We start from the raw sequence: 24,373 nt of genomic DNA, 5'->3' as shown, positions 1-24,373 counted from the left end.
CACTCTTCTCTCGATCCGCGTCTTTAGCAGCCTCTTGGCGGTGAGACTTCACTTCGATTTATCTCGCTGGCTTTTATTCTGCCTTTCCTGCTAAATGTCTTCTTTTGAACCCCTCTGCTCAGAAGTTAAGTCCTCATCTTCCTCAAAGGTGTGTCTGCCTGCTTGTGTTCCCTTCTCTTGATGCAAGGTAAGAGATGTTTCAGCACCAGCATATTTATGATTGCGTGCATACACGTATGGATAGAAGGGTGGATGAAGAGGAGGAGGTTTACGGAGGCCGGTTTCCTGCTGGAGGCACAGATCCATAATTAATTGGAGGAAAGGAATCCTGCGCCTGCAGCGCTCGAGTCGTCTAAAAGCTTTACATCTCGTATTTCCTTCTCATCCCTCTCAAAGTAACGGGACCCTCGTCTGACCTACTTCAGTCCAACACTTTCACAGATCGGGTGGTCTTGTCTGCGAGAAGATGGATGTTGAGAGGGAGGGAGATGCAGGAAGGTAACGGGTTAATAACGTGGGAACCAGAAGGGAGCCGATGGCGAACATGAAATGTGTTATAACACGTATCGTAAACGGCAGCTTAACGGTCAGAACACTGACTTCTAATTCCGGCAGCACTGGTTTCAGATGTTACCTGGTGCCTTTAATCTATATAAAGGTATGAGTCATAGTGTTCTCCCTCTGCGACACACACAGTGGGGGGGCTCAGCGTGGTGCCTCATCTTCATCTTTTTTCTTTTCTTTCATCTACCTCGGCGCCTCTCTCTGCTCTCAACTTTATTTCGGTACCTTTTTTTTTCTGTTCAACGAAGTTGTAGATTTTATTTTTGTTAACATACTTTGAAGGTGTAAAACACGAGTTTATACATTTCCTGTGGAATGTGCTCGTCCATATTTTACGCTCTGACCTCCTGCAATCTCAACCTTTTTCAAATGTCACCCGCTGCCTGTTGGGCAAAAACAAGCCACCCCACTGAGGGTAGTTCTAAAATGAATGATAAGGAGTTCATTACTGGCCACAGCCGACAGGCAAGGCATCTGATTCTGGTATTTAAAGGCAGCACGCAACCTCATAATCGCACCGCAGCAGCCGGTGCCAAATTGTTCTTGGTGTCTTTATACACCAACCATGAAAAGTAAAAGCGAATCGGAGTTGATGTGGAATTTTTAACCGATTATTGAATTTTTAATGTTAATTGAATATTTTTTCCTGACCTCATTCTGGATCAGTTCCAGAAGACATTTTGCATGACAGTTCACATCGGACCCCCTTTATGACATGATATTTGGTCTAGATTCCAGGATCTCTTCTGGATCATCACTGAAATTGAATCAAATGTTTCCTGGTAACATTCCAAACATTTCCTGAAAGTTTGAAACAGAAAGCTTGTCCGCATCGTCCTGATGGAAGGGTGTGGTGAGGGAGCAAAAAGCTGCAGTGTGCAACGTGGTGCTGTCAGTGTCTGAAGCTACTGCAGCTGGGTGAAGAACAAGTCCATGCTCTTCTTCAGCACTGTCACACATCTGGCTCCTGATCCAGCATTTGCTAAATTACTCCTGCCACCTGGTGGTTATCTTTAGCTATTACAGCTTCTCTTTGGAGGCTTTCATCATAACATCTGGTTTACCTGTGGTTTAAGATAATCCAACTAAATGTGCATTCTGTTAATTAATGTAACATCTGTGTGTGATTTACAAAAGAAGAAAACAATCTGAATATAATATAATATATATATATATCGTTTCCTAAAATAATTTAAAATGTCAATTTATCATTATTTGAATTGCACATTCTTATAAATTTACAGACCATATACATAATATCCAAGTAAATGTTTTGTCATTACAGGTATTACATAATTTTAGGACCATCTCCTGCCTGCTAACGAACAAATACGAGACCCACTGCCCAAATCCAAAACAAGTTTTTATTGGCCAATTTACAGAAAGTGCTGCAGTGACCATTCCGAAGAAAAACAGACCAAAGTGTCCAGATAAAGAAAAGAAAAACTTATACACATTATACAAGATTTCCATGTAATTCCACCGTCCTCCTCTTCTAAAACAAACGTCAGGACAACATTAGGACTTTGGGCCAATGCAAAATCCACCAAAGGTTCCACAGGGAAAGGGGAAGGGGATGACATCACAAGACAAGGTGTCACAGCAGATGGGAGGGGGGGGGGGGGGACTGTTAAACATCATATGAGATCTTTACGTGAACATAGAGCTACAGTTTACACATACAGTAGGTTCTCCCAGTGTTCAGTGATTCACCGGGTCGTGTTTGTGACGTCAACCAAACGCACTAAAAGCCATGACACGGGTCACTTCCTGTTTCTACCAGACTACGGAGGGACTGGATCCAGGACGGCCCTTCCACCGCAAGGTGAGGCAAACCTTTGTCTGAGTTTCTGATTGCATCAAGTGCGACACCCCAAAATGCATTTGCCCCTCTGTCGTTTTATCTCAAAGGTACAAACGGACAACTTCTCTATTTGTTGGGACGCTTCTGAAGTCGCTTTGATGTGATGCAGCATCACTTCCAGAACAAGCCGCCAGGCTTTGAGGCTTGTCTTCCATTCAAGGAAGGACGTTTGAGAAGTTCCTCCCATCTGGGATTTCCTGAAAACGAAAAAGGAGGAAGAAAAAAAAAAAAAAAAGAAGCGCGTTCTTATTTTTCCGGATTGGACGGCCATTTTCTGTAATTTTATTGAAGCCGATATGAAGAAAATGACAAATAACATACTTCGGCGGGAGATTATAATGCTGTGTAGTTTTTAAAGTGCATGGTTTCATCATGATGATGAAGTGCGTCTGCATCGAAACAAAGATGTGTCTAAAACATGACGCGATAAATAGTCTTCACTGATTTCCATGACTGGCCCCGCCTCACAGGAGCGTCTCACCTGGTGCAGCTTCATCCGTCCCAGCAAACCAAACTGGGAGGGAGCCGGAATGATGGGAGCAAAACGCAGGGGGCTGCAAGTCTTCAGGGTGCGCACACACACACACACACACACACACACACACGGACGAAGAGGTGGTGTGTTTGTTGTGTGCATGAGAAAATGACGGGGATTCTGGGTGTGGCTCTAGGAGGTGGGGTGGGGGGTGGGGGGGTCACCGACTATACTCAGTATTTACAAGAAAGGAGCGTATAAAAGTTTACAAGGAGACTCCTCCGTCTTTCCCAGAACTCAGACACGAGAACACGCAGATCTGTCTTGTTTTTGTTTAGTACCATTGAAAATATGCTATTTGTGTAAAATCACTCGGCTTGGCTCGAACAAAGACGGATCAATAACATGAAGTGTGCGAAACAAAAAAGAGCCGGATTGTTTCCTTGTTTTTTGCAACTTGCCTTTTTTGAATGTAACCTGCGCTGCATCTCCGTGGGACGTCCTGATATCTCCCGGCGGGATTTGAAACATCAAACTGAATGTATTTTTTAAAATGAAAAATGGGATTCAAGTAACTTTATTTAAACAAAGACTATGTGGTTTATCTGGGGGATGATCTGAATGCGGCTGTTTCGGATAGTGGTTTGATCGACGAGCAGTTTTAGTGTCATTTAATTTTATTATCAGCTGCATCAAACAGAAGGTTTCCGGACAAGGCTTATTAACATTGCAGTGTGTGCGTGTGTGCGTGTGAGAGAGTGTATTTCAGTGTACTCTTCCAGTAGGGGGCGATATTACCTCATTTTTAGAGCCTTACTAATAGTTTTGTTTCAACCATCTGAGTTGAGGTTTCAGATGGGACTGTTGTCGTGTGCGTGTGTGTAGGTGTGTGTGTGTGTGTGAGAGAGAGAGTTGCTGTGAGTGTGGGTTCAATACGATGCTCTTGTTTTGTCCCAGGTTTGACCCTTGTTGCTCTGGCGTTGCATCTTGGGTAGCTGAACGTCCACTTCCTCCTCGCTGTCGTCTGATTCAGCACTGGTGATGTCATCATCATCCTCTTCCTCCTCCTCCTCCTCCTCCTCTTCTTCACTGGCCTCCTCCTCTACAGCCTGGGGTTCCTGCATGTTCTGAGGTAAGAAACAAACTCAATGATTGGGGACGAATTCGAACCATTTCTCCTATAATTCGTGCTCACGCCTCCTTTTAAAGCATTTATAGCAAGTACACATGATTCTCTTCTTGGGGCGCGAACCCGCAGCCTCCTACCTCCATCGGGTTGACCGTGATGGTCAGGGCCGAGTCGTCCCAGGTCACGTCTGCGTCTTTCGACGTCTCGGCGAGCTTGACCTCCTGCTGGTGGGTCAGGTGGATGCGGTAGATGCCGAGCACCACGACCACCACCAGAGCTGCGATGCACATCACGATCACCACGGTGATGGCGCTCGGGGCGCCTGAGAACCGCAGGCGACGAGGGAGAGGTGAGAGAAAAGGAAAAGAGGAGCATCACATCCCCACCAAACGATCAACCTCATCTTCTTACCTTATTTTATATTGTACATTAATCATGTGCTGATTATTGTCATCTTTATTGATTTTGTCCTGCGTCATTAAGCATCAAAACGCCCTTTTCCAGCCACGGTGGCTCGTTTGCCTCTCCAGAAGCCCATCTATCATTTCACCGCTGGCCCATCATCCATCCATCCATCCATCCGTTTGCTCCTGCTTTTATGGAATGCTTCTGTTTCCCAGTGTATCCCAAAAGTGCTTCCGGGATAGATAAGCTCTAAAAATCCCTTTGGCATGTTCTGGATCTCCTCTCACTTGAACATGCACCCAAAGCCTCTGGAGGATATTGGGAGCATCCTAATCTGATGCTGGAAACACTTCAGTGGATTCCCTTCGATACCAAGGAGCAGGGCTTGAACTCGGAGTTCCGTCCGGATATCCGACCTCAGCCTATCACTGAGGTTTCCCTTGCTGGCGCCTGCGATCTTGTCAGGGTTTGGTTTTTATTAGTTTCTCTCTCTCTCTCTCGCCAGTGGGCATGGCGGAGGACACACCTGTGATCCATCTTCACATCATTTGCCTGCTTTTAAAATCCCTGCTCGCCGGATTATTGCTTTTGTCTCCCCTGCCTTCCCCGTGCTATGAATCTTGTGGTTTGCTCAGTTTGTGCTCCGCCAAGGTTAAGTGTGTATTTTTGTATGATTATATTGACGTTGATTTTTGTATTTCCCGTCCTACTTTGCTTGCATTTGTGTTGGCTGATTTTTTGTTTAGCTATTGGACGTCCAGCCCGTCTCCCTTTCGTTGTGACTGTGAGTTTGGGTCTTGATTTTTTCATCTCCAGTCCTATTTACTTTAAGTCTTTGTCCAGCCCGTCTGCCCTCAGTACTTTTGCGAAGAGATTTGTGTTCTACATTATTTATTTGTTTATTTAACAGGGACAGTCCACATTAATACGCATTTCTGTAAATGTGCCAGAATTAGCCAAAAGGCTATTTTTTTACATCATAGGTCTCTTGATATTAAAGACTTTGAGTGTTTCTTTGCCTCCGTCTCCTCTCGCCTGCCAGTCTCTTACTGAAACCCAACAGGTCTCATCGTTTTGGTTAATTCTGGTTTTTCTTTTCACCAGAATATTAATGATACAGCATAAATGTATTGTTGAAACTACACAAAATGAACCTCAGGCTCAACTGCACCTTGTGTTTAGTGCCAATGCACAAACACTAGCAAGCAAATGCGCCGATTCATACATAGCCGGGTAATACGAGACCGCTTCATGCACTGTGACTATAAATAGCTCTCATTCAGCCCAGAGAAATATGTAACGTCTGGAAGGTTCCTATCATTTCATCATGTGTTCAGGGAGCCGGCCTGAAGTCCTCAGCTAGGGAGGTCCCTGGCGTGTGATTCCCATATTGCTAATTAAGATGCTTGCGTCTGAGTCGTTTAACTAGTGTAACACCAAAAATGGAATTCTTATAAGTGTTAAAATTCTCACAGATGATGTCAGTGTACAGAAAGAGTAATGACCATGTGGTAAAAAAAACAAGTCCGTCTGAATTTGGAGGGATTATATTAAACTCGGGGTAAGTTTGTACGTTTGGATTCAGATTCAGACTTTAAAAATGCATTTATGCCATTTAGCAGCATGAACACAACATATGTGTGGGATTTCACCTTAATCTAAAATGTGTATTTCTTTGTGTGTGTGTGTGTAATGAGCAGGACACTCTCAGAGGATTCTTGAGATGATCATTTGATTCTCCAGCTTTTCACACTAAACCCACAGCTTTTTGCAGTGACTCTGCAAACCACATCCTGGTTGCCCTTCCTGCTCTTCATGCATCATCACACACGCATGACGCTATTTCTTTGTTAAACCAAACGCCACCCACTCTGCTCCCATGACCTCGTTTCCTCCAGCTCTCTGGGCTCTTAACAGCTTTGGCCACTGAACACTCCAGGACTCTTGAGTGGAATCCATTAGAGTCTGTTGAATAATTAAAGCCGGTGTGGCAGATGAAGACCAGTGCGTCCCTCTTCCTCACCATATTATGGTGCACCAAGGGACGGGAATAAGCCCACTGTGTCATTTGAAAGAGAGTCTATATGGCTTTCTTTTGCAGAGGTCGGATGAAACTAAGGATAAACACATTCGGAAAGGGAAGCCGAAGCATTCCCAAGAAGTCAAGCTACGTTTACTCTGGGATGCATTGCTCACATGGAAACTCTTTTTTTTTTTTTTTTTTTACAGCTCTTCTCCCTCAGTCTATGAGCGTTTCCAAGCACCGAGAGATTTATCACGATGTCCAATAGGCAATAGCCTAATGTGTTTACAGTGAAGTCTGCAGCGTTGAGGTTTTTAAAAAAAAACAGAACAGTCTAGAACAGGAAGAAAATCTTTTAGCCTCATCGGTAGCATGGGTCGTGTCTCCCTTGAGCTGGTCCCAAGCCCGGATAAATGCAGAGGGTTGCAGCCGGAAAGGCATCCGGTGCAAAACTTTGCCAGAATTAAGCATGCAATCGACTAGAAGGTCGGACGAGCCGGAAGAGGAAGAAGAATGACAGAGGGAGGGGCTCAGGTTAAAAATGTCTAATTGCACTTCCAACACGATCTGGTGCAAAAAAAGGAAGAAAGAAAGTAAAAAGAGACGTCTTTTGTACAATTGGCGCACTTTCCTCGATGCATGATGGTGTATTGGTTAGTGCTGTCGTCTCACAGCAAGAAGGTTCTGGGTTCGAATCCTATCTGTGCGGAGTTTGTATGTTCTCCCTGTGTCCGCTTCGGTTTTCTCCGGGTTTCCTCCCACCACCTAAAACATGTCTGTCTGTGTGGCCCCGCGTTGCAGTGGCGACACATCCGAGGTGTACCCACCTCTCACCCATAGCAAGCTGGGATAGGCTCCAGAAACTCTGGTGACCCGCAAAGCGGAAGAAAATGGATGGATGGAGCACGTTCTACTTAATGGTTTCATAAAGCTTGGAAGGCCAAAGGTCCAAAATAAAACAAATGATATGTAATCTGAAATCATTTGTTAGTTGAGACCTGAAGAAGGTGCATCAGATGCAGGCAGGCAGGCTCTTCTTACTCTTCTGTCAGGAAATGGAACAGAAATGCAGCCTCAAAAATACAAAAAGCTAATCAGTCCAGAAAAAGAATTTTGAAGTCAACACTTTGTCTTCACAGCTCATTACTTTTCACGCTTTTTTTCAGATGCAACAAACAACTTTGACAGAGGAACGTGCTTCAGGTTGACAACGTGCAATCACACCTCCAAAGCTGCTAAACCCCCCCCCCCCCAAAACCCCACATGTTGACGATGAGAAAAAGCAGATTGCTGCCGTTATTTCTGAGTTTGTCTTCAGGCGCATTTCGGAGCCAGTAAGTCTATTTTTGCAGCTTAGCATCCATAGATTTTAATAGAGTGTTAACATCCTTGGGCTTCTGGAGACTTGTATTTAATCTTTTCTCATTAAAGTTGTAATCTCATCTAATAGGGGACAGGACAAATGAAATCAAAGAGCAGATATGAATCTAAAATATGAAATGATTCATTTCCGGTGAGAGACGGCTCTTACCCGAGCTGTGGCTGGGGAACAGCTCATGAATCACGGATGGATGGTGGGCCACCTGCATGTACTGGGGCGGGGCAACCATGTGACCGACATGCTCTCCAGCTTCGGCGGTGTGCAGCATGCTCACCTGGAAACGGATATAAACAGGTAAAAGAGAAGTCTGCGTTTTCATCATATTTTTTGTGTTTACCATCTAAAAGCCTAAATGTGCCTCCACTCATCCAGACGATGCAGAAAGAATGAAGTAAAGAGGGGTTGAAGGTATTTATCAGTTCAGGGTCAGCTCAGCACAGGGAAGTGAAATGTGAGCCAGATTCATCAACGCTCTCCAAGGCTCAAAATATGTTTAGCAAAACATTTTCTTCCTCCGTCAAAGCAAACACCAGAGAAATAAATCAAAGCGACCAAGGACAGGAAGAAGAAGACGGTTAGTTGACATGTTGAGCTGATCTATTTCAGGTGCAAACATTTCCGGGTCTGTTGAGGTAACAGTGATCACTGTGCCTTCTTTCGATTCGGTCCACCAGACGGCCAGACGTCTGCTGAAGGGGCGCAACAATATTGAAGTGTCGTAGTTTCTGCTGCTCATCGCCTGACACTTTGGACCAATTGGTCGTAGGAGTATTGTCTCGAGTGACAACTTGCTGATTGTCCCTGATGTTACTGGTTAAAATGTTTCATAAACATGTGCCTCGTCGTTTATTACCTCGGTGCTGCGTTCTGCCTCGGGGACGCGGTTAGTCCTTATAGAGGGCTTGAAACATGCGGTGTGAGTCCTGTGGGTGGGTTTGTATTCATTTCCACCCATTTTTCTAAGAGGTGACAGAACTGTAATTGCAATGTTGCTGGTCCAGGCCTGGACATGTAATTCAAGTATGTTCGTAGCTCTTAAAAGCTCCATTCTAATAATAACACCGTCAGCAGGGAAGCATCCATCAATTATTTTCTCTGGCACCAATTTACAGATTTTATTTTCAGGGAAATCAGTCAGTATCTATAGCACATCGTAAAAAAAAAACGTTGTTTTATTAATTTTTTTTGCTCATGTGCTCAAGCACATTCTCACATTTAGGCATCAAATATTTGGTGTGTGGTTGTGGTGCTGTTGCCGGATCTCAGGTGTGCAGAACGGTGGTAAACGCATCCCTGAAAGCTTCAGGCGGCGTTTTGCACTGACCTCCAGGTTGAACTCGTTGCTGGTGTAGCGTCCGTTGAGCTCTGAGCAGCTGAGGCGGAACCTCCTCTCGCTGAGCCGTCCCGGCTGCCAGTTGTGGTACCGGACCTGTCTGATCACCTGCTCGTAGTTGGACATGGAGTCCACACCTGTGGGACGAGGCGGGGACAGTCGGAGTGTTATAGCCACGGCAGGACATTCGACATTCGTATTCATTTATCCTTCTCCCAGGGAATCTTGGACCTGAGATGTTGAAGGCTTGTCATCAATCTGAAAACCAATAACACGCAGCTGGGGAGTGGTTGCCATGGTAACCTACCATACACAGACATGCCAGAGGTGGAGTTGGTGGCATCAAGGTGTTTTCCAAGCAGAGCACTGCGCTGGAGTTGGAGGGACTCCTGCTCTGGTCTCAGCTCCTCCCCCAGCACCAGGATATCGCAGTAGTCCAAATTATGAATAATCTCCTCCAGCACCCCGGGTCGATGTACTGCGAACACACACACACACACACACACCTGTAAATTCCTTTCTCTGATACCACAGCTTTTCCAGAGAGCATCAAAAATTACTTCCCTCTTTTTATTCATAATAAATTGGCAGCGAAAGTTTTATTCCAGGATCAATTTCTACCTTTGGTCTCGGTTATGTTTGCTCTCCTGATGAGCTGCCCTGCACATGAAACACACACTTTCTGACCGGTGTGAGTGCCTGTACTGTTGCACAGCTGTCTGTTATTGACGAGCCAAAAACACTTGTTGAAAAGAAGCAATTTGAACAACTCTAATTCAAAGATTAAAGGCCACAACATCTCCTACTCCCACTCCCAAACTCCAATTATTATTGGTGCAGTCCCTGAACACAGCAGTGCCGTAATAATTCCCCTCAGACAGCTCCCATCACAGAAGCGGGATGGCTGCCGGGGCTCCGACAGGCTGCTGAGCATTTCCTTCCCTTCTCACTGCTGGCCAGCCTTTGTACTGTACACTCCCCAGAGAGGGAACCAGGCTGCCCATTTAACGGCCTCCCAGTGGAGAAAGGTGGATATGAGGTGTGTGTGGATGTGGGTCTCTGGGGGGGGGGGGGGGGGGGGCAGAAAGAATGTTGCATTTTAGTGGATGGATCGGTGTCAAACCTTTTTTTTCTTCTAGATAAAGCTCTTTATTTAGGGGTTACTGCTTTTCACTTTAGTTCCCATCTCCTCGTGAGACTATGGAGAAGCCAGGAAGTTATTCAGCAGACTGAGTCCTGCTACGGGCCCTAATAAACAGCACAATTTAGCTCAACCAATTGACCTAAGCTGCATGTTTTTAGTGGTGAGAGGAAGCCGGAGAACCCGGAGAGAACCCACGCGGACAACATACAAACGCCTCACAGCAAAGCCCCGAGTTGGATTTGAACCTGTGACCTTCTTGCTGTTAGGCAACAGCGCTACCCTCTGTTAAGGATGGGAATGGTTTTAGATGCATTGTGTACAAATATTTGCCAACATGTTAGCCAAAAACATGTTGTGGGTCGATGATATATATGCCAGAGGTATACGTATTTATTCTGCCCCCAAAAGGGCAAAAAAAAAAAAATCTATAATATTGATTAAAAACTAAGATGATAAAATCAACCAGTGTGGAGAGTGTCTTAGGACTTGAGAAAGGGCAACACAACCTTTATAGCAGACTGCTTTCATCCTTTATCCTCTTTAGCAGTAAAGCACACTGTGGCCGTCAGTTCAAGGCTCACAGGTTTGATTCTACAGGCTTTATAGCACCGACTGTGACATTAGTCTGTTTATTACCTTCCTCTGGTTGGCCTCAACAACATTACTGTGGCCGTGCCTTATATCCCAGACACATCTCAGTGGTTTTCATCACACTGGAGCTTGAAATGTTGTTAAAGCAGAAAAGTAACACAAAGCAGTTCAGCAATGGAAGCAAATTCTATATGTTCGCCCTGATGGCCCCCGCCGGGCTGGGGGCCATGCTAATAATAATAATCACACTTCCACGTCACTCCTTCAATCAGTGTTGTTGATTTTGTTTGTTTGAAATATGATGAAATACCAGAATAAAAAAATGTGACCCCCATCAAAGGGTGCGGTTCCCAAAAAGGGGTGGAGCCAGGATATTGTTCTTGTTATTATTGAATCAAAGGGAAGTGTGGAGTCATGATGGAGATATGTTCTCAGCTGAGAACCATTCGAGTTGTTCTGATTCGTATTTAATGCTGTTTTAACATCAATAGAGATTATGTGTTAGTCTGTCCATCAAAAGTACGCAGCCCATGTAACACCAGTGAAGCCTTCTCTGCTGCCTGTATGAACTTTAGCAGTGAAACACCAGTGAATGTGAGACTAGTGACAAATATTTTAAAAAAAAAGGCTGTTCCAGCCACACGTCTTTGTTTGAATCAAAACAATTGAGTTCTTCAATGTAATACGTATTTAATTTAAAAAAGATTCCACGATCCCACTGAAATTCTCAAGCCGATTATTATTTTCTTCATACAAAAGACATCTTCATCATCTCGTCTTCCAGAGAGAACCAAAGAGTCAATGCTTTCTTTCAAAATAGGGGCTTTGTGTTGCAGGAACGATGATGTCATCATCTTGGGACGCTGACATTTGCACAGTTATTTAGCTATTATTTTAAAATTTGGTGAAACTAACGAACCCCCCACCCCCCGACCGAACTACTGAGCAAACTACCAAGGTTAATGTGGATAACTGCAATGGGAGATTTAATCAAACATAATTGCTCTGATTATTTGGGTTTTACAGAATGACCCAGCCTCTAGATGAGAGCTTCCTCGAATGAATCACAAAGGAGAAGAGAAGAGAGAGAGAGAGAGAGAGAGACTGTGAATATGCCAGATGAGTGAAATTAAACAAAGGGAGGCAAAAAGAACGGCAAACTAGAGAAGGATAGAGAGAATAGCCGATGACCGTGAAAGCAAGTGGGTCAAAGATATTGTGCATTAAACATGATAAGTGGAGAAGAAAATTGATAATATTGTCTTTGATTAAAAGCGTCAGTGTAAGCCTTGAAAAGAGACCACGGTATGAACTGGAGAGGGGAACGAGGCAGCGTGGCGTAGGCTCAATAACGAGACAAATGAATGAGAGAGCGAGACAAAGGGAGAGACACGAGAGGGAAAGTGTGATCAATAGTGTCTAACAGAAACGTACTGAATGCCCCGCAAAAGAAAAATGTGATTTATCGTGAAACCTTTAAGCCTTTGGAGAACACAAAATCTTCTCATTATGGAACTTCACCATGTCTCCCTCTCCCACATACTCTCTCCTTCCGTCACGGCTGCCTTTCTTTCCATTTCTCTCTTTTTCAGGCTTCTTGCTAATCTCTCCCCCCCAGCTGCAGTCTCGATTTCACCGGCAGAAAGAGCTCCAACGACTCCTGAAAGCAATGCCGCTCTCGCCTCTTCTTCCTCCATCACATTACGCACAATGGAGCGCTAAACCTTCCCTCCCGCTCTGCTTATCTGCTTCTAATTGGCTGCGGGCTGCGGGGCCCCGGGGTCAGGCCGGGCTGTCCCTGCCTCGGTGGTCAGATCATTGGACGAGGCTGGAGCTGCTTGGATTTAAATGTCACACTCATTTGCTGCCGGTCAAGGGGGCGTGTAACTGAGATTCAGCCTTGTGGTCGGTGAAGGTCTCTGTCAGCAGAAGCGGCTCTGCAGCCGTACGTGGACCGATAGGTGGCGACGGACTCGGCTGGTACGGGGGGTCGTCGACTTACGACCACAATGGGTTCCGAGGGTCTTGTCGTAAGCTGACTTGGTCGTAAGTTGGCCCATGTTAACGCTCTTTCCACGACCGTAGCGCCGGCGCTATTGTCGTCTATGCGCGGTTGGTCAAAGAGACCGACTTTGACCAGGAGGTGGTGCTGGTGCTGAGGCCGAGGTAAAGGGTTAAATTACCGTAAGTATATTATGCTGCGTCGTGATTCTGTAAACAAGGAGCAGAAAGAGACCATTTCCCTCTTGGTAGACATCGTGGGTGACACGCCAGAAAGTGTCGTACACTCGATTCGCTCGCTTTCCGGTACGTCGTTAAAAACACATCGCAAACAGACAAAATAACAACAGACGAGTGCGTAAAGTCGAACTGTCCCGAGTCACAGAGGTCGTAAGCCAACGACTTCCTGTGCAGTGAGCTCAAAACTCATTTGGATGATTGTGGGGAGCAAATGAAACAACCATCATCCGAACAACTTTCGAATGACTCCAGCCTCCCGGGAGTGGGCGCCTCCAGCCCATAGATGAAGCCTGCACGACTGGTTCAAACGACTCTTTCAATGAGCCATTGGCCTCCGCCACTCCCGCGAGGTTAAATATCTGGAACTCTCCACCAACAGGTCAGAACTGAAGAAGCCTCTCGGATGAGAGGCGAAAACATCATCAAGCTTTTCCTACAAGTCCAGTTGGACTTCATTCAACACAGAAATCTACCGTCACCCAGGCGACTGAGAATCTTCACAGACTTTATTTCATGTGAAAAAAAAAGAAATCTGCTCAATTAAACACCCAAAGTCAAACTGTAAGGATTTCCAGCTTCTGTGTTCTGCTTAATTGCGTACATGCATTAGTCCTATCCTGAAGACAGAAGACATTTATTACCTTTCTCATTAATTGAAACTGTTAGACATTAAGTTATTTTCCCCTGCCAGCAGATTCCCAGTCAGCCCGCAGATTTATACATTTTAATGACTTCTAATAAGTTCTCTGAAGCCTTTCTTATTCAGCGCGGCAACAAAGACCCTCCTCTTAGAAGCCTGCACCATTGAACAAAACAACAATGTAACAACATCAACTACGTAGTCAAAGTCACTGGAGCAGCGCTTGCTAAACCAGGCCCAGCTGATCCAGTCGAACTGAGAGGACTGGTTCGGCACACTTGTTCTGTTCCACTCCGAATGAGGAGGCGTAATGTGGGTATATCCGTCTTGCTGCATGTTTGCAAATCACACAAACTCGTGTTTCACCACTTTGCTGGCGTTTTGATAACCTTTCCTTTCTTCGTTCTGGGGAATTCGGCAGCGTGGGAACAAAATCGTGACTTTTGTTTTTGCTGGTGCATGCAGATGTACTGGATGAAAGGAACATTCGCTGCTGCTACTGCTGAGTCGCCGTCTCAGGGGGCGTCACGAGATGTTCAGCTTCCTCTGAAGGTTGGCGTTGAAAGCCAGACAGGTGGCGCTGCGTATAGCCTATGGGACTTTGTGAATGAGTGAACGCATTATCAGTGTGAGGAGCTGCTGCACCATTTAGATCATCGTGACAGATTCACACCTGTAGGGATGTATGCGTCTCTGACTTTGAGAGGCACAATCAGACTGGTGATGAAAAGATGCACAGGCATTTGCAGTTTTTTTTTGTGTTGTGTCATTTATAAAAAATATATATAAAAATATACGTGTTAAGGAGGCATACATGTGTTATTCAAATATTTAATGAGACTTCTACACTTCTTAATTCATCTGTCTAGTGAGCTGAGGAGACAGCGGCAAATGTTACCGTCACATTGTAAAAATTCTAGAACATCCCATTGGCCGGTTCATGCCTGAGCATAAAATTAATGTTCCTTTACAAGGCTCTTCAAAGTACCCCGTAAAGGTCACCACTTCCTGCTGTCCGCGCCGGAACGTGGTGCAGCTGGAGGGAGGTAGTGAATTTAAACCAGAACAAGTGGCTAATGGTGCAGCAAGGCACCGATCCCTCACTGACACCCCACCTACTGCCTTTGGTCTTAAAAGGTTTCTAAATTTATTATTGTTCTCATCAGGACGTGTAGATTTTTCACTTCCTATACGTATTCATTTTCTTAAACAATCTGAACACCTGAACTACACGAGACACAGGTGCAGCATGCCCACCTGTGTGATGTGTTGTAACGTCTACCCTGGACACCGTGCTGATGATGTGGAGGTCCTGGAATAGATCCACGCCTCCCGGCGCGCTGAGGTCAGAGGCCGGCCGGTTGAGCCTTTCTACTCCGGTGATGGTTATCCTGGGCTCGCTGGGCTGCAACACCATCACCACTGCGTCAATGTCCGGAATGGTGATGCAAGTGTCCTCACCAAAACACCTTAAAAGGACATAAGGAGGAGAAGAAAGTCAGGGAAGAGGGACTGTGGTCGGAGTTTCCTTTCTAGTGTCCTGCCACTCTAATGAGCGACGGCGCTTTGATGTTGCAAACACCTCAATGCAACACGGACTGCCATCAGATGTCAAGTTTGCGTTAATAGTAGTCAACCGAAAGATTTTGAAAAACGGCACACCTCTTTCACAGTTAAATTAACATATTTTTAGCGACTAGCGGGTCAAATGATGTCAAAATCAAGCCACATAAAAAAAAAAGCTACAAGGTTTTAGATGACAAGGGCAGATGGAACTTGATACTTATTTCAATATAATCAATATAATTTCAATACTGTTGTCATAAAGTTACACCTCTGTTTCAAAATGCTTTAGCCAAGCTTCAAAGTGCCATCACTTAATTTACCATAAAAACCGAAGGGGTCATTTGTCCATTTTGTTCTTGGGACAAGATATATCACGTCAAATAATGAGGTTTAAAGACGCTTCTTACGTTTGGACAAAGCCAGCTTTGAAACGGCTCTTTTGCAAAACAGCGTACTAATATTTGTTCGATATGTGATAGAAATCTTTTCTTTAAGTTTCCAAAAAAACAAACAAATGAAAGTCATTTACACAAAACTGTTCCTTTATCCTCATGAGCTGCAAAGGCTTCCTGCAAATGATGTGTTGCTGTCTATAGAAACGTGTTGCGGATTCGCTTTATGAAAGTAGGACCAACTTCATGGTTAATATTCTGTCTCCTGCGAATTTGATGCTCTTGTCAGTAATTACACTTAAAAGACAAACTCTTCACCAGTTACTACGGTTACTGAAACTTAAATTCACAAATACGATGGCACTGACCACGGCTCTCCGTGAATGCCCTGCTTGCTGTTTCTCATGCATAATTCAGCCTTTTTTAAGTCTGTGACAGCCTCACAAAGTGCATTTATTTACTTTTGTACTCCAATTCCATTCCAGGTTGCTGAACCCTTAAATAAAGAGGTCGCATCTAGTTGATTTGAATCACTGAAGTGTCACAGGAGAGACGGGTTGGTTATTTTTTTTTAAATAACTGTGTCCCTGACACAACCTACAGACCACCTGTTCAGCATCAGAATGCTGAACTGGAGCAGCGCAGCAGCTAGTAAAGCTTATCAGTACCAACAGGACCTCTTAGCCACGCTAAGGGCTGTCAATTTTACATCCACACCACAGCGCATGCGGTTCTTCAGGGGGTAAAATCTCTGTCAGCACACTCAGTCCTGCAGCAGTGTGCCCTGCTGTGTTCTCATAAGTGCATATCTGCATCCCCGTCTGAGTGTGACAGCGTGCGTTTAAATGCACAGCGTCGGACAAAGATTGGCTTTCTTGGACGTGAGCTAGCCGGCTGTGAGAAAGGAGAGCACACGCACGCACGCACGCACGCACGCACACACACACACACACTGGCATTAATCACACTATTCTGAATGGACCCTCACAACCGTTCTGCTATGATGGTACAAACAGCACAAAGAACAGAGAGACAGTCGCAATCACCTTTAGCTGCGTCAAATCCACTGGAGTTACACTGGAGCCCATCCCAGCTGACTACTGGTGAGAGGCGGGGTACACCCTGGACAAGTCGCCAGTTCATCACAGGACCTAATTATATTTATTTAAGTATTATCTATAAATTCTCTGCTACCACCTTATTGTAAAATGACCCAACATATGTCATGTGCCGCCTTACTACATTCAGCAAAGGGTTTCTTCTTGGTTTTAGCTCAGCTAACACAAATTCACTCCTCGACGTTTGAAATTGCTGAAACTTTGACAGCTGAATGGAAACGTAACTGTCGCCTCTCCTCAAGGGGGGTCGGTGTGTGTGGCCATAGTTTGAGACTAAATCTGGTCTGAGGGCATCATTGAATCTGTTTTTCTTCGCCGTGGCTGTGCCGTGGCTTTGCCTGCTGCTTGGGCACTAAGCCATTGTTGTGGGAAGCGGAGCTACAAACTCAGTGATGCAGGGAGATGACTGCTGCGTGGGCTCACTGTGCTAACAGAACAAAAAACTGGAACCAGTCCAACTTAATTATAAAGAAACCTGACAAGGAGCCTAAAGGGGCTTTTGCCGAGATTAACTGCAGTGACTTTTCTTTTCTCCATGCCGGCAGTGATTGCAGATATTAGTATGTCGGTACAAAACAAATGAAATTGCATTTGGAGGAATTACTTAATGCCTGCGTTTATTTGTTGGGGTGAGCCTGTCCACAGGAGTTAAGTGTTTGTTTGTTTGGCAATGAGGCTCAGGATAGCTTGCTCAAGTGAAGAGTATCTTTGCTGTAGCTTTGCTTCAGCAGTGACTCATCGTGGCACCGCTTTGAAATGAAAAATAAATGACGAGCCAATCAGAGGCTGCAACATATGAGTGTCATGGGATGTGTGCCAAACTGTGATTGCACTCATTCTAAACAATATGTTGTCATATATGATGTGCATATTTTCTTATTTCATGTTGTTGTATTATTTTCTCTCTCTCTCTGGCCGACAAGCAATTTAGCAATGACGTTTATCTGTCATCAGCATAATGTATTCCTTGCCCCCAGCAACAATGACCCCCCCCGGCAGCTCATGGAGCACACCCACCCCCACACTTCCGCCGTGTTAGTTGAAGTTCTTGGGCCCAAGGCCGTGCATCGAACCCAACAGGAAGGTAGGAATTAAACCCCCAGGGTTGTGCTGCAGGCGTTTACATATATTTCAAAAAAATCATGAATTTTAATGAGACCCCACCAAGGAAGGCTGTTTAACCAGCCAGGCTTTCTCACGCTCTCCCCTTCTTATATCTCTCTTTCTCTCATTCTTCTGGCAAAACCAGGACTAAAATGTCAATGCATGGCAAGAAAATGCAAAACCGAGTCCCTTGTGGCAACAGTGAAAAGAATCAAATGCGAGAAAGGAGAGAGAACGTTAAAGAAGAGCAGAGATAAAGACACCTGGAAGAACAAGAGGAAGAAGGAATGGGAGGGTTGTACATACTGGACGGCGGTAGAAATGCGCAGACGTCGGATGCCTGGGGTGGGAAACTGGCGAGAGTTTATGTAGGAAACTTTCCTCACAGCAGCATTTATGTTTTCCAAGTCCTCTCCCTCCATGACCAAGATAGACTGAGCAGGATTGAAGTGGAACTGTGGGAGGAGAAATATGCAACAGATAAAATACAGCGTGACAGAAACAGCCACGGATTCCCTGAACGAGACGGTGGCTCTGCTGCTGACGCCATCTGTCAAAACTAGAAGTCGTGTAAAGAAAGAATCCTGAAGAGAGAGATGAAGAAGCTGCAGGTCGTGAAACGAAACAATTCAAAACGCTTTACCGCATGCTTGTTTGTTACCGTGAGGACAACCCTTTCACATTGCACACTGTTCATTGTTAATACAGAATATTGATCGGACAATCTCCAGGTACCCTATAAAGTCAGCCAAAGGAGGAGGAGCTTTACTACCCAGAGGAATTTGCAATTAAACCAAGCATGAAAAAGCTGACACAGCATTTCTTGATTTTGTCTGAGAAGACAAAGTCTTGCCTGCTAATCAAATAGCATCTGTTAGCTTGACGTGGCCTGATGCCACTTGTATTTCAAACTCCGTCTGCATCTGGATTTCTGTCTAAACTTATATAATTAGCCATCACGCTGTTCTTACGATTCCAGTTAAATTTGCCTGAACTACTTCCTTTTGCAGAATAACACTTATGCCTGTGCATAAGGAAGAAAACAATTGTGTGGCCCGTTTAGTCAAGGGTCCAGAAAAAGGTCAGGGGACTCCACCCACAAGTGCGGTTTGATGGAGGGGCGCGCTCCCCTACAGGGTTTGATAGCAGGGAGCTGAAGCCCTTCTCCTCTTAGAAAGAGTTTGGCGGTCTCCTGCGGGGTGTCACTAACTGTCTCCAATTTCGGAAAACTGGCTCTCCCCTCCAAGGTGACAGTACTTCAGCACTCCATGGGGCTGCCCATGCACTCTCCCCTCTCATTTCCCCCTTCACGTCTTCCGTTACGGTGTATTCTCCTTCACTATGGGTGATATCCACCGTCTACCTCCCTCCGTCTCTTCGCCCCTCTCCTTCTCCTGTGATTGCGCTGCAGCTGTCCTCCATTTGCTCGGCTAAGTGCTGTTCTCAAGCCTCCCGTGGACTTATAGGAGCCAGTTTGTCGCTAAGAAGAAAATTAAATGGCTCTCAAAAACAAACTGGTTCGGCCCTAGAGGGCTGTTGTTCTGTCCTCTTTTCTCCTCATCCCACCGTCCCTTCTCAAGTGCCTGGAAAGGTTCTCTTCTGTGCACCCCAGCACAAGGTGCTCTACGGAAACATAAGGAGTGATGGAGAGAAGACGTCCTCGGGGCAGATAAAGAAACTTAGGGTAGTAAAGGGAGGGTGGGATCCTCAAAATCCTCTATCCATTACCTGGACTTCCCTCTATTGCCCCTGGTGCAGGTAGCTGTAGAGGTGAAGCAAGGTGAGTGGTTGGCTAGCGCAGACATTTCAAGAGTTTTTACGTCAACTTGGATCAAAATGTGGATTTCTGTGTCTGTCGACACGTCAGAGGAGGATATGTATTATATAGGATATATAGAAATGACATCAAACTCGGTTTGTCCAACTCTAAGCAAGGAAATGAATCGGATCAGATTAAGTCCTATAAATGCGTTGCCTGTGTGATGTATCGTATGTGTAGCATGGATTTGTGTGTAGCTACAGGTGTATGGATAGGAGAGGTAACTGCTTCACTGTGAGTGCATGTGAACACACACAAAGTGCCTGAACTTTACTGATCCATTTCTCTGGAAGTTCGAGTGAGTTAAACCTGAATATTCCACTTAGTTTTTTTTTTAATGTTCAGTATAAATCACCTCCAATACCCATGTGTACCTTTGTGTGTATGTGTGTGTGTGTGATACCTTTATACTCTTATCAAGACTCTCAAGGGAGTTGATGTCCAGCCCCTCTTTGCAGGCCTGCAGACAGGAAATGACTTTCTGACTCTCAATCTTCCCCGGTCGGATGGTCAGTCCAGATAAGCTGCCCCGGAAATACTGCGTGAACCACGGCTTGGTCACCTCCCCACCTACAAACAATTATTCACGCAAGAATATATGTCAGATATGTCTTTTTTTGGAATATAAAACACATGATCAACAAAGGAAAAAGATGATTGTTATCTTTTGTATGAAACGACACTTGGATTTTTCCTGCTGGGGGTGAAATGTCCCTTTAAGAGCCCTGGATGCTTAAAAAAAAATAGGCGCAGAGTAAAGGGGATTACCGCGACACTGTAGAGCAGGAATGATATGGGTGATAAAGTGCTGATCATTCCACTTTACAGGGGCAGTATTTAACATGGGGTTAGCTCTCTCTGCAGCCATAGATCTTCACTCTCATGTTCACCAGAAGAGCAACAGATGATACAGGAGAGGCATTAGTGAGCTGGAAATAGCACCATTACTTAAGTGTAAGTGTGAGAACCACTTACCATGTGCTTTAGTATGCGTTTTCATCCATCTGCCCTTGCGTACCTGCATTCCTTATACTGCATGTACAGTACACAGACATTTATGTTTCAATTTCTGCACGTTTGTGAACATTAGTTCTGCTCCTGTACTTGCTGCTGTGATGAGGAAAGCCAGGGAGGCAGAGCGGGTACCTTGCAAGGAAGAAAAGACTAATGGAGGATTTTTCTTTTGCACTTTGCCGCCCGAGTCTTTGGCAGTTATGAACATGAACACACTCCTCCAGGTCGGAAGGTAAATACAGGCTGACCCTGTGAAAAGTGCACAGACAGAGCTAAATCTCAAAGGGGCAAGAAGAGGGATGGGCAGGGGCAACACTTTCATGAGGAGGTAGAAGAAAAAGAAAAGTGCATTTTTTTTATTATTATTATTTTTTTTTTTAAAGTGAATATTTCCCTGCTTTGTTTTCGCAGGAAGTCACATTTTATCTCTATTAACGCTACGGCCGGAGGCAGAGGGTTAATTAAACATGGGAAAAAAGAAACCGTTTCTCTCTCTGAAGAGTTCAACAGAAGGTCGCTACAGTTGGAACAGAGAGGTGAGAGCGGATTTTCGTGAAGCATTCGAAAAATGTTCAAAGATAGTGTGATATTTCTCAGCCTTGGAACTAGACCAGCACCATCGAGAACTTGGGCAGCAGAGAGAGCAACCGATACGGAATGTTCCTACAAGATGGAATTCCTGATTTTTTTTTCCTCTCTCATATTTTAGATTTGGGGATTTCAGATTGTTATGGTCATTATGGTCACCTCATGTTAAATATCCGGCAATTAAAACACAAGTGAAAACAAGTAAATATATGTTCATGTAGATTCATTCAGTGGTGATCATTCCAAGGCCATGAGAGGCAGGATAGAATGGGTCATGTCATCACCATGGAAGGCTTCAGAAATGTGCTCGGTGCTGTCGAAGCTTTGAAATCCTCTTTTGACAGTTTCCCTGTAATACTGTTCAGCAGTGCAACAGACGACTTAGTTAAATCTACGAGCTTGGTTACACAAAGGTATATACCCCCCCCCCCCCCCCCCAACTGTTGTAAAACCACACTCAGACAAGCTTCAGAAGCCAGTTTGACAATAAATGAGCTCATCCTTGCAACATCTTTGCAATCATCGTTCTAACACTTAAAGCTCAGTGCTTTGAAAAGGCAATTTGTTGTGGCTAATGGCTTATTTTAAGACCAGTATCACCCTTACAACTTTTTCCCCGAGCTTAGCCCCCCGACTAGAAAAGCCGAAATAGTCTTTGAGCTCCCTTTTTCAATCAAGGTCCTTTTAATCCTCCTAAAGGCTTGTAGTGTCCCATGAAAGAAATGGAAGGAGGAGTGTGTGTGTGTGAGTGTGTGAGTGTGTGTGTCACTGCCGCAGATGAAAGCGACACGAGATGACCTGATCCTGCTCTCGCATGAAAAGATATCGTGACTTCTTCTCCGAGGCTAATCATTGAGCGGTCTCATTTGGGCTATCAAATCAATGGTAATGCCTGCTGTGATGGAAAGCGACCTTTCTTCTTCCCTCCTCAAATTAGCGGCAGCTGTCACTTTAGTGGACAGTTTAATTTTACACCTTCATCCAGGACTTCGGGTTCAATCATTTGTCATGTTTAAAGTGCTCATCTTAATCTCACTGTTCATTCAAGACCAAAGAACATTTTCCACAATCAACGAGCCTCTTTGAAGAGATAATTTCAATTCTTGGACTTGTACTCAATTAAAGTTAGATTTAATCATCTTAATACCAAATAGACCCCAGTTAGCTGGGATTTTGCAAATTAAATTTTGTTTCAATCATGCACTTTACACTATTCCATCATCATCATCATCATCAATACTCTGGACACTAACCTTGCCAACAGGCTCCAACTGTGAGCTGAACGTCAATCTCTGAGGGGTGGATGGGCCAGTCGTCAGTCACCATGTAGGGGTCGAAGGTCACTCCGTCCACATAGAGCGTCACCACTGGGAACTCCACATTGATGACATAGTAATGCCACTCCTTGTCACAGATCTGTGAAAAAGAAAGTGTCTTGAGGTCATCTGCTGGCGTGAACCGTTAACTGCTGCGGTGGTTTATCAACTTCAGAGAAAAGCTTGGACACATGAAATAGCAGGAGTGCGTTTCGGCTCGGCTCTTTGGGGGTGCGCTCAGTGTTCAAACACCCAAAGGAAAGCACTCATTTTTACAGATAACCCCGATGTGATCATCATCATCATCATCACATCATTTCAGGGGCTCTTGAGTGCCTCTCAAAAGGTGTACATGGATGACAGTAACTCTGTTGACGTCGAGCTGGCTGGGTGACTGGACGGTTGGTTCCCGTTCAGTCAGTACGGAGCGCGATAGCTGGAAAGCTAGCCGCCGACATGGCTTTGTGCAACGCCACCTTCTCTAAGGCTGAATAATCAAAAGGTATCTTTGAGTTCCACCAGGAAACAGTTCAGACTTCAAAAAGGTACATCATCCAAGTGAACCTCATCCCACTGCTGTGGATGCAGCTCGAAAATCTGCCTCAGTTCCACACACGCCACCACCATACTGGGACAGCAGGCCCGAAACCGGACTCATGTCCAATAAAGCTGACATACTGGTAAGAATGATGACATGTGAAATCCAAAGAGACGAATGAGTAGTAAATCACAGGTCTCGCCTTGTTTGTGTCAGTGATGGCGGTCTGTTGTGCATTTTGTCACCTCAGCCAGGGGGATGTCATTTCTATTCCAGATCCACCTTGTAGATTGATAACGGAAAAACATCCGTTCATCAACTATCTGAAAGTGTTTATCCTGCAGGGTGGGGGGGGGGGTAAACTCTAAACAGCTAGCAAGCTTATCACAGCAATGACACACACACAGGACTTGAACCCAGAGCCTTCTGGCAGTGAGGCGACAGCGTTTAACGCTCAGTGGAATACATTACCTATTTAACCTCTCTTCCAAAATGCTTGACTGCTTACTCTGCCTCCCTGTTGAATCTAATTGATTGCAAAAGCCCACAAGTGCCTTTCTGCATGTCTCAGCTCTCAGCCCCCCTCCCCCAAATCCACTGCTTCAGGGCTGCACATCAGCGGTGCCAAATAATACCGAGCTACCTATTCCTCCCAGCTTCTCTGATATAACCTCAGACATCCTTGGAGAACTTGAGTAGCCTCCCTTTCTAACGACGATCTCGCCCTGCAGTTTGCTTATTAACGCTGGGCTTGAGCGGCAGATGGGCGTGCTAATCAATCCGCTCCATTTTCACGGCTATTGAGGTGCGAGATACAACATCTGGTTAAATGGTGATCATTTTCAACAGCTGCTTAGGACATATGTGTCTTGTGGATGTGCTGAGTCAGCGCTCTTAACCGACGGGGGGGGGGGGGGGGGGGGGGTCAACGTTGCTGCGGACGTGATGGACACTGGTGGAACTTCAATGTGCATCCTGGATACAAACATTTTCACCTTGGTTTTTGCCCCCCCCTCTCTCTATTTCACATCCCACCGAGAGTTGGGGTGGGATTGTTGGGTTGGGGTTTCTGCCTCTTCATTCTTGCCATGTTTATAAAACTACAGACAAGACGTGCTCTTTTGAAAA

General features: G+C 45.1%; 1 protein-coding gene across 1 annotated transcript in view; it reads right to left on the bottom strand.

The window, feature by feature from the left end:
* Positions 1-3,832: 3,832 nt before the first annotated feature.
* Positions 3,833-24,373, bottom strand: part of LOC137901677 (calsyntenin-2-like) — a 94,368-nt gene continuing 73,827 nt past the window's right edge. The window contains exons 8-16 of the mRNA XM_068745721.1: positions 22,645-22,807; positions 20,193-20,359; positions 18,277-18,425; positions 15,048-15,259; positions 9,482-9,652; positions 9,166-9,311; positions 7,992-8,115; positions 4,170-4,354; positions 3,833-4,030 (exon numbers count right to left, since the gene is read on the bottom strand). Coding sequence (XP_068601822.1) covers positions 3,833-4,030; positions 4,170-4,354; positions 7,992-8,115; positions 9,166-9,311; positions 9,482-9,652; positions 15,048-15,259; positions 18,277-18,425; positions 20,193-20,359; positions 22,645-22,807 — 1,515 coding nt within the window. The remainder of the gene's footprint in view (positions 4,031-4,169; positions 4,355-7,991; positions 8,116-9,165; positions 9,312-9,481; positions 9,653-15,047; positions 15,260-18,276; positions 18,426-20,192; positions 20,360-22,644; positions 22,808-24,373) is intronic.

Source organism: Brachionichthys hirsutus, chromosome 11 (assembly GCF_040956055.1).
Source record: "Brachionichthys hirsutus isolate HB-005 chromosome 11, CSIRO-AGI_Bhir_v1, whole genome shotgun sequence".
In the NCBI taxonomy this organism is placed as follows: domain Eukaryota; kingdom Metazoa; phylum Chordata; class Actinopteri; order Lophiiformes; family Brachionichthyidae; genus Brachionichthys; species Brachionichthys hirsutus.
The sequence above is the reverse complement of the archived record's forward strand: the minus strand, read 5'-3'. Positions and strand labels throughout refer to the sequence as shown.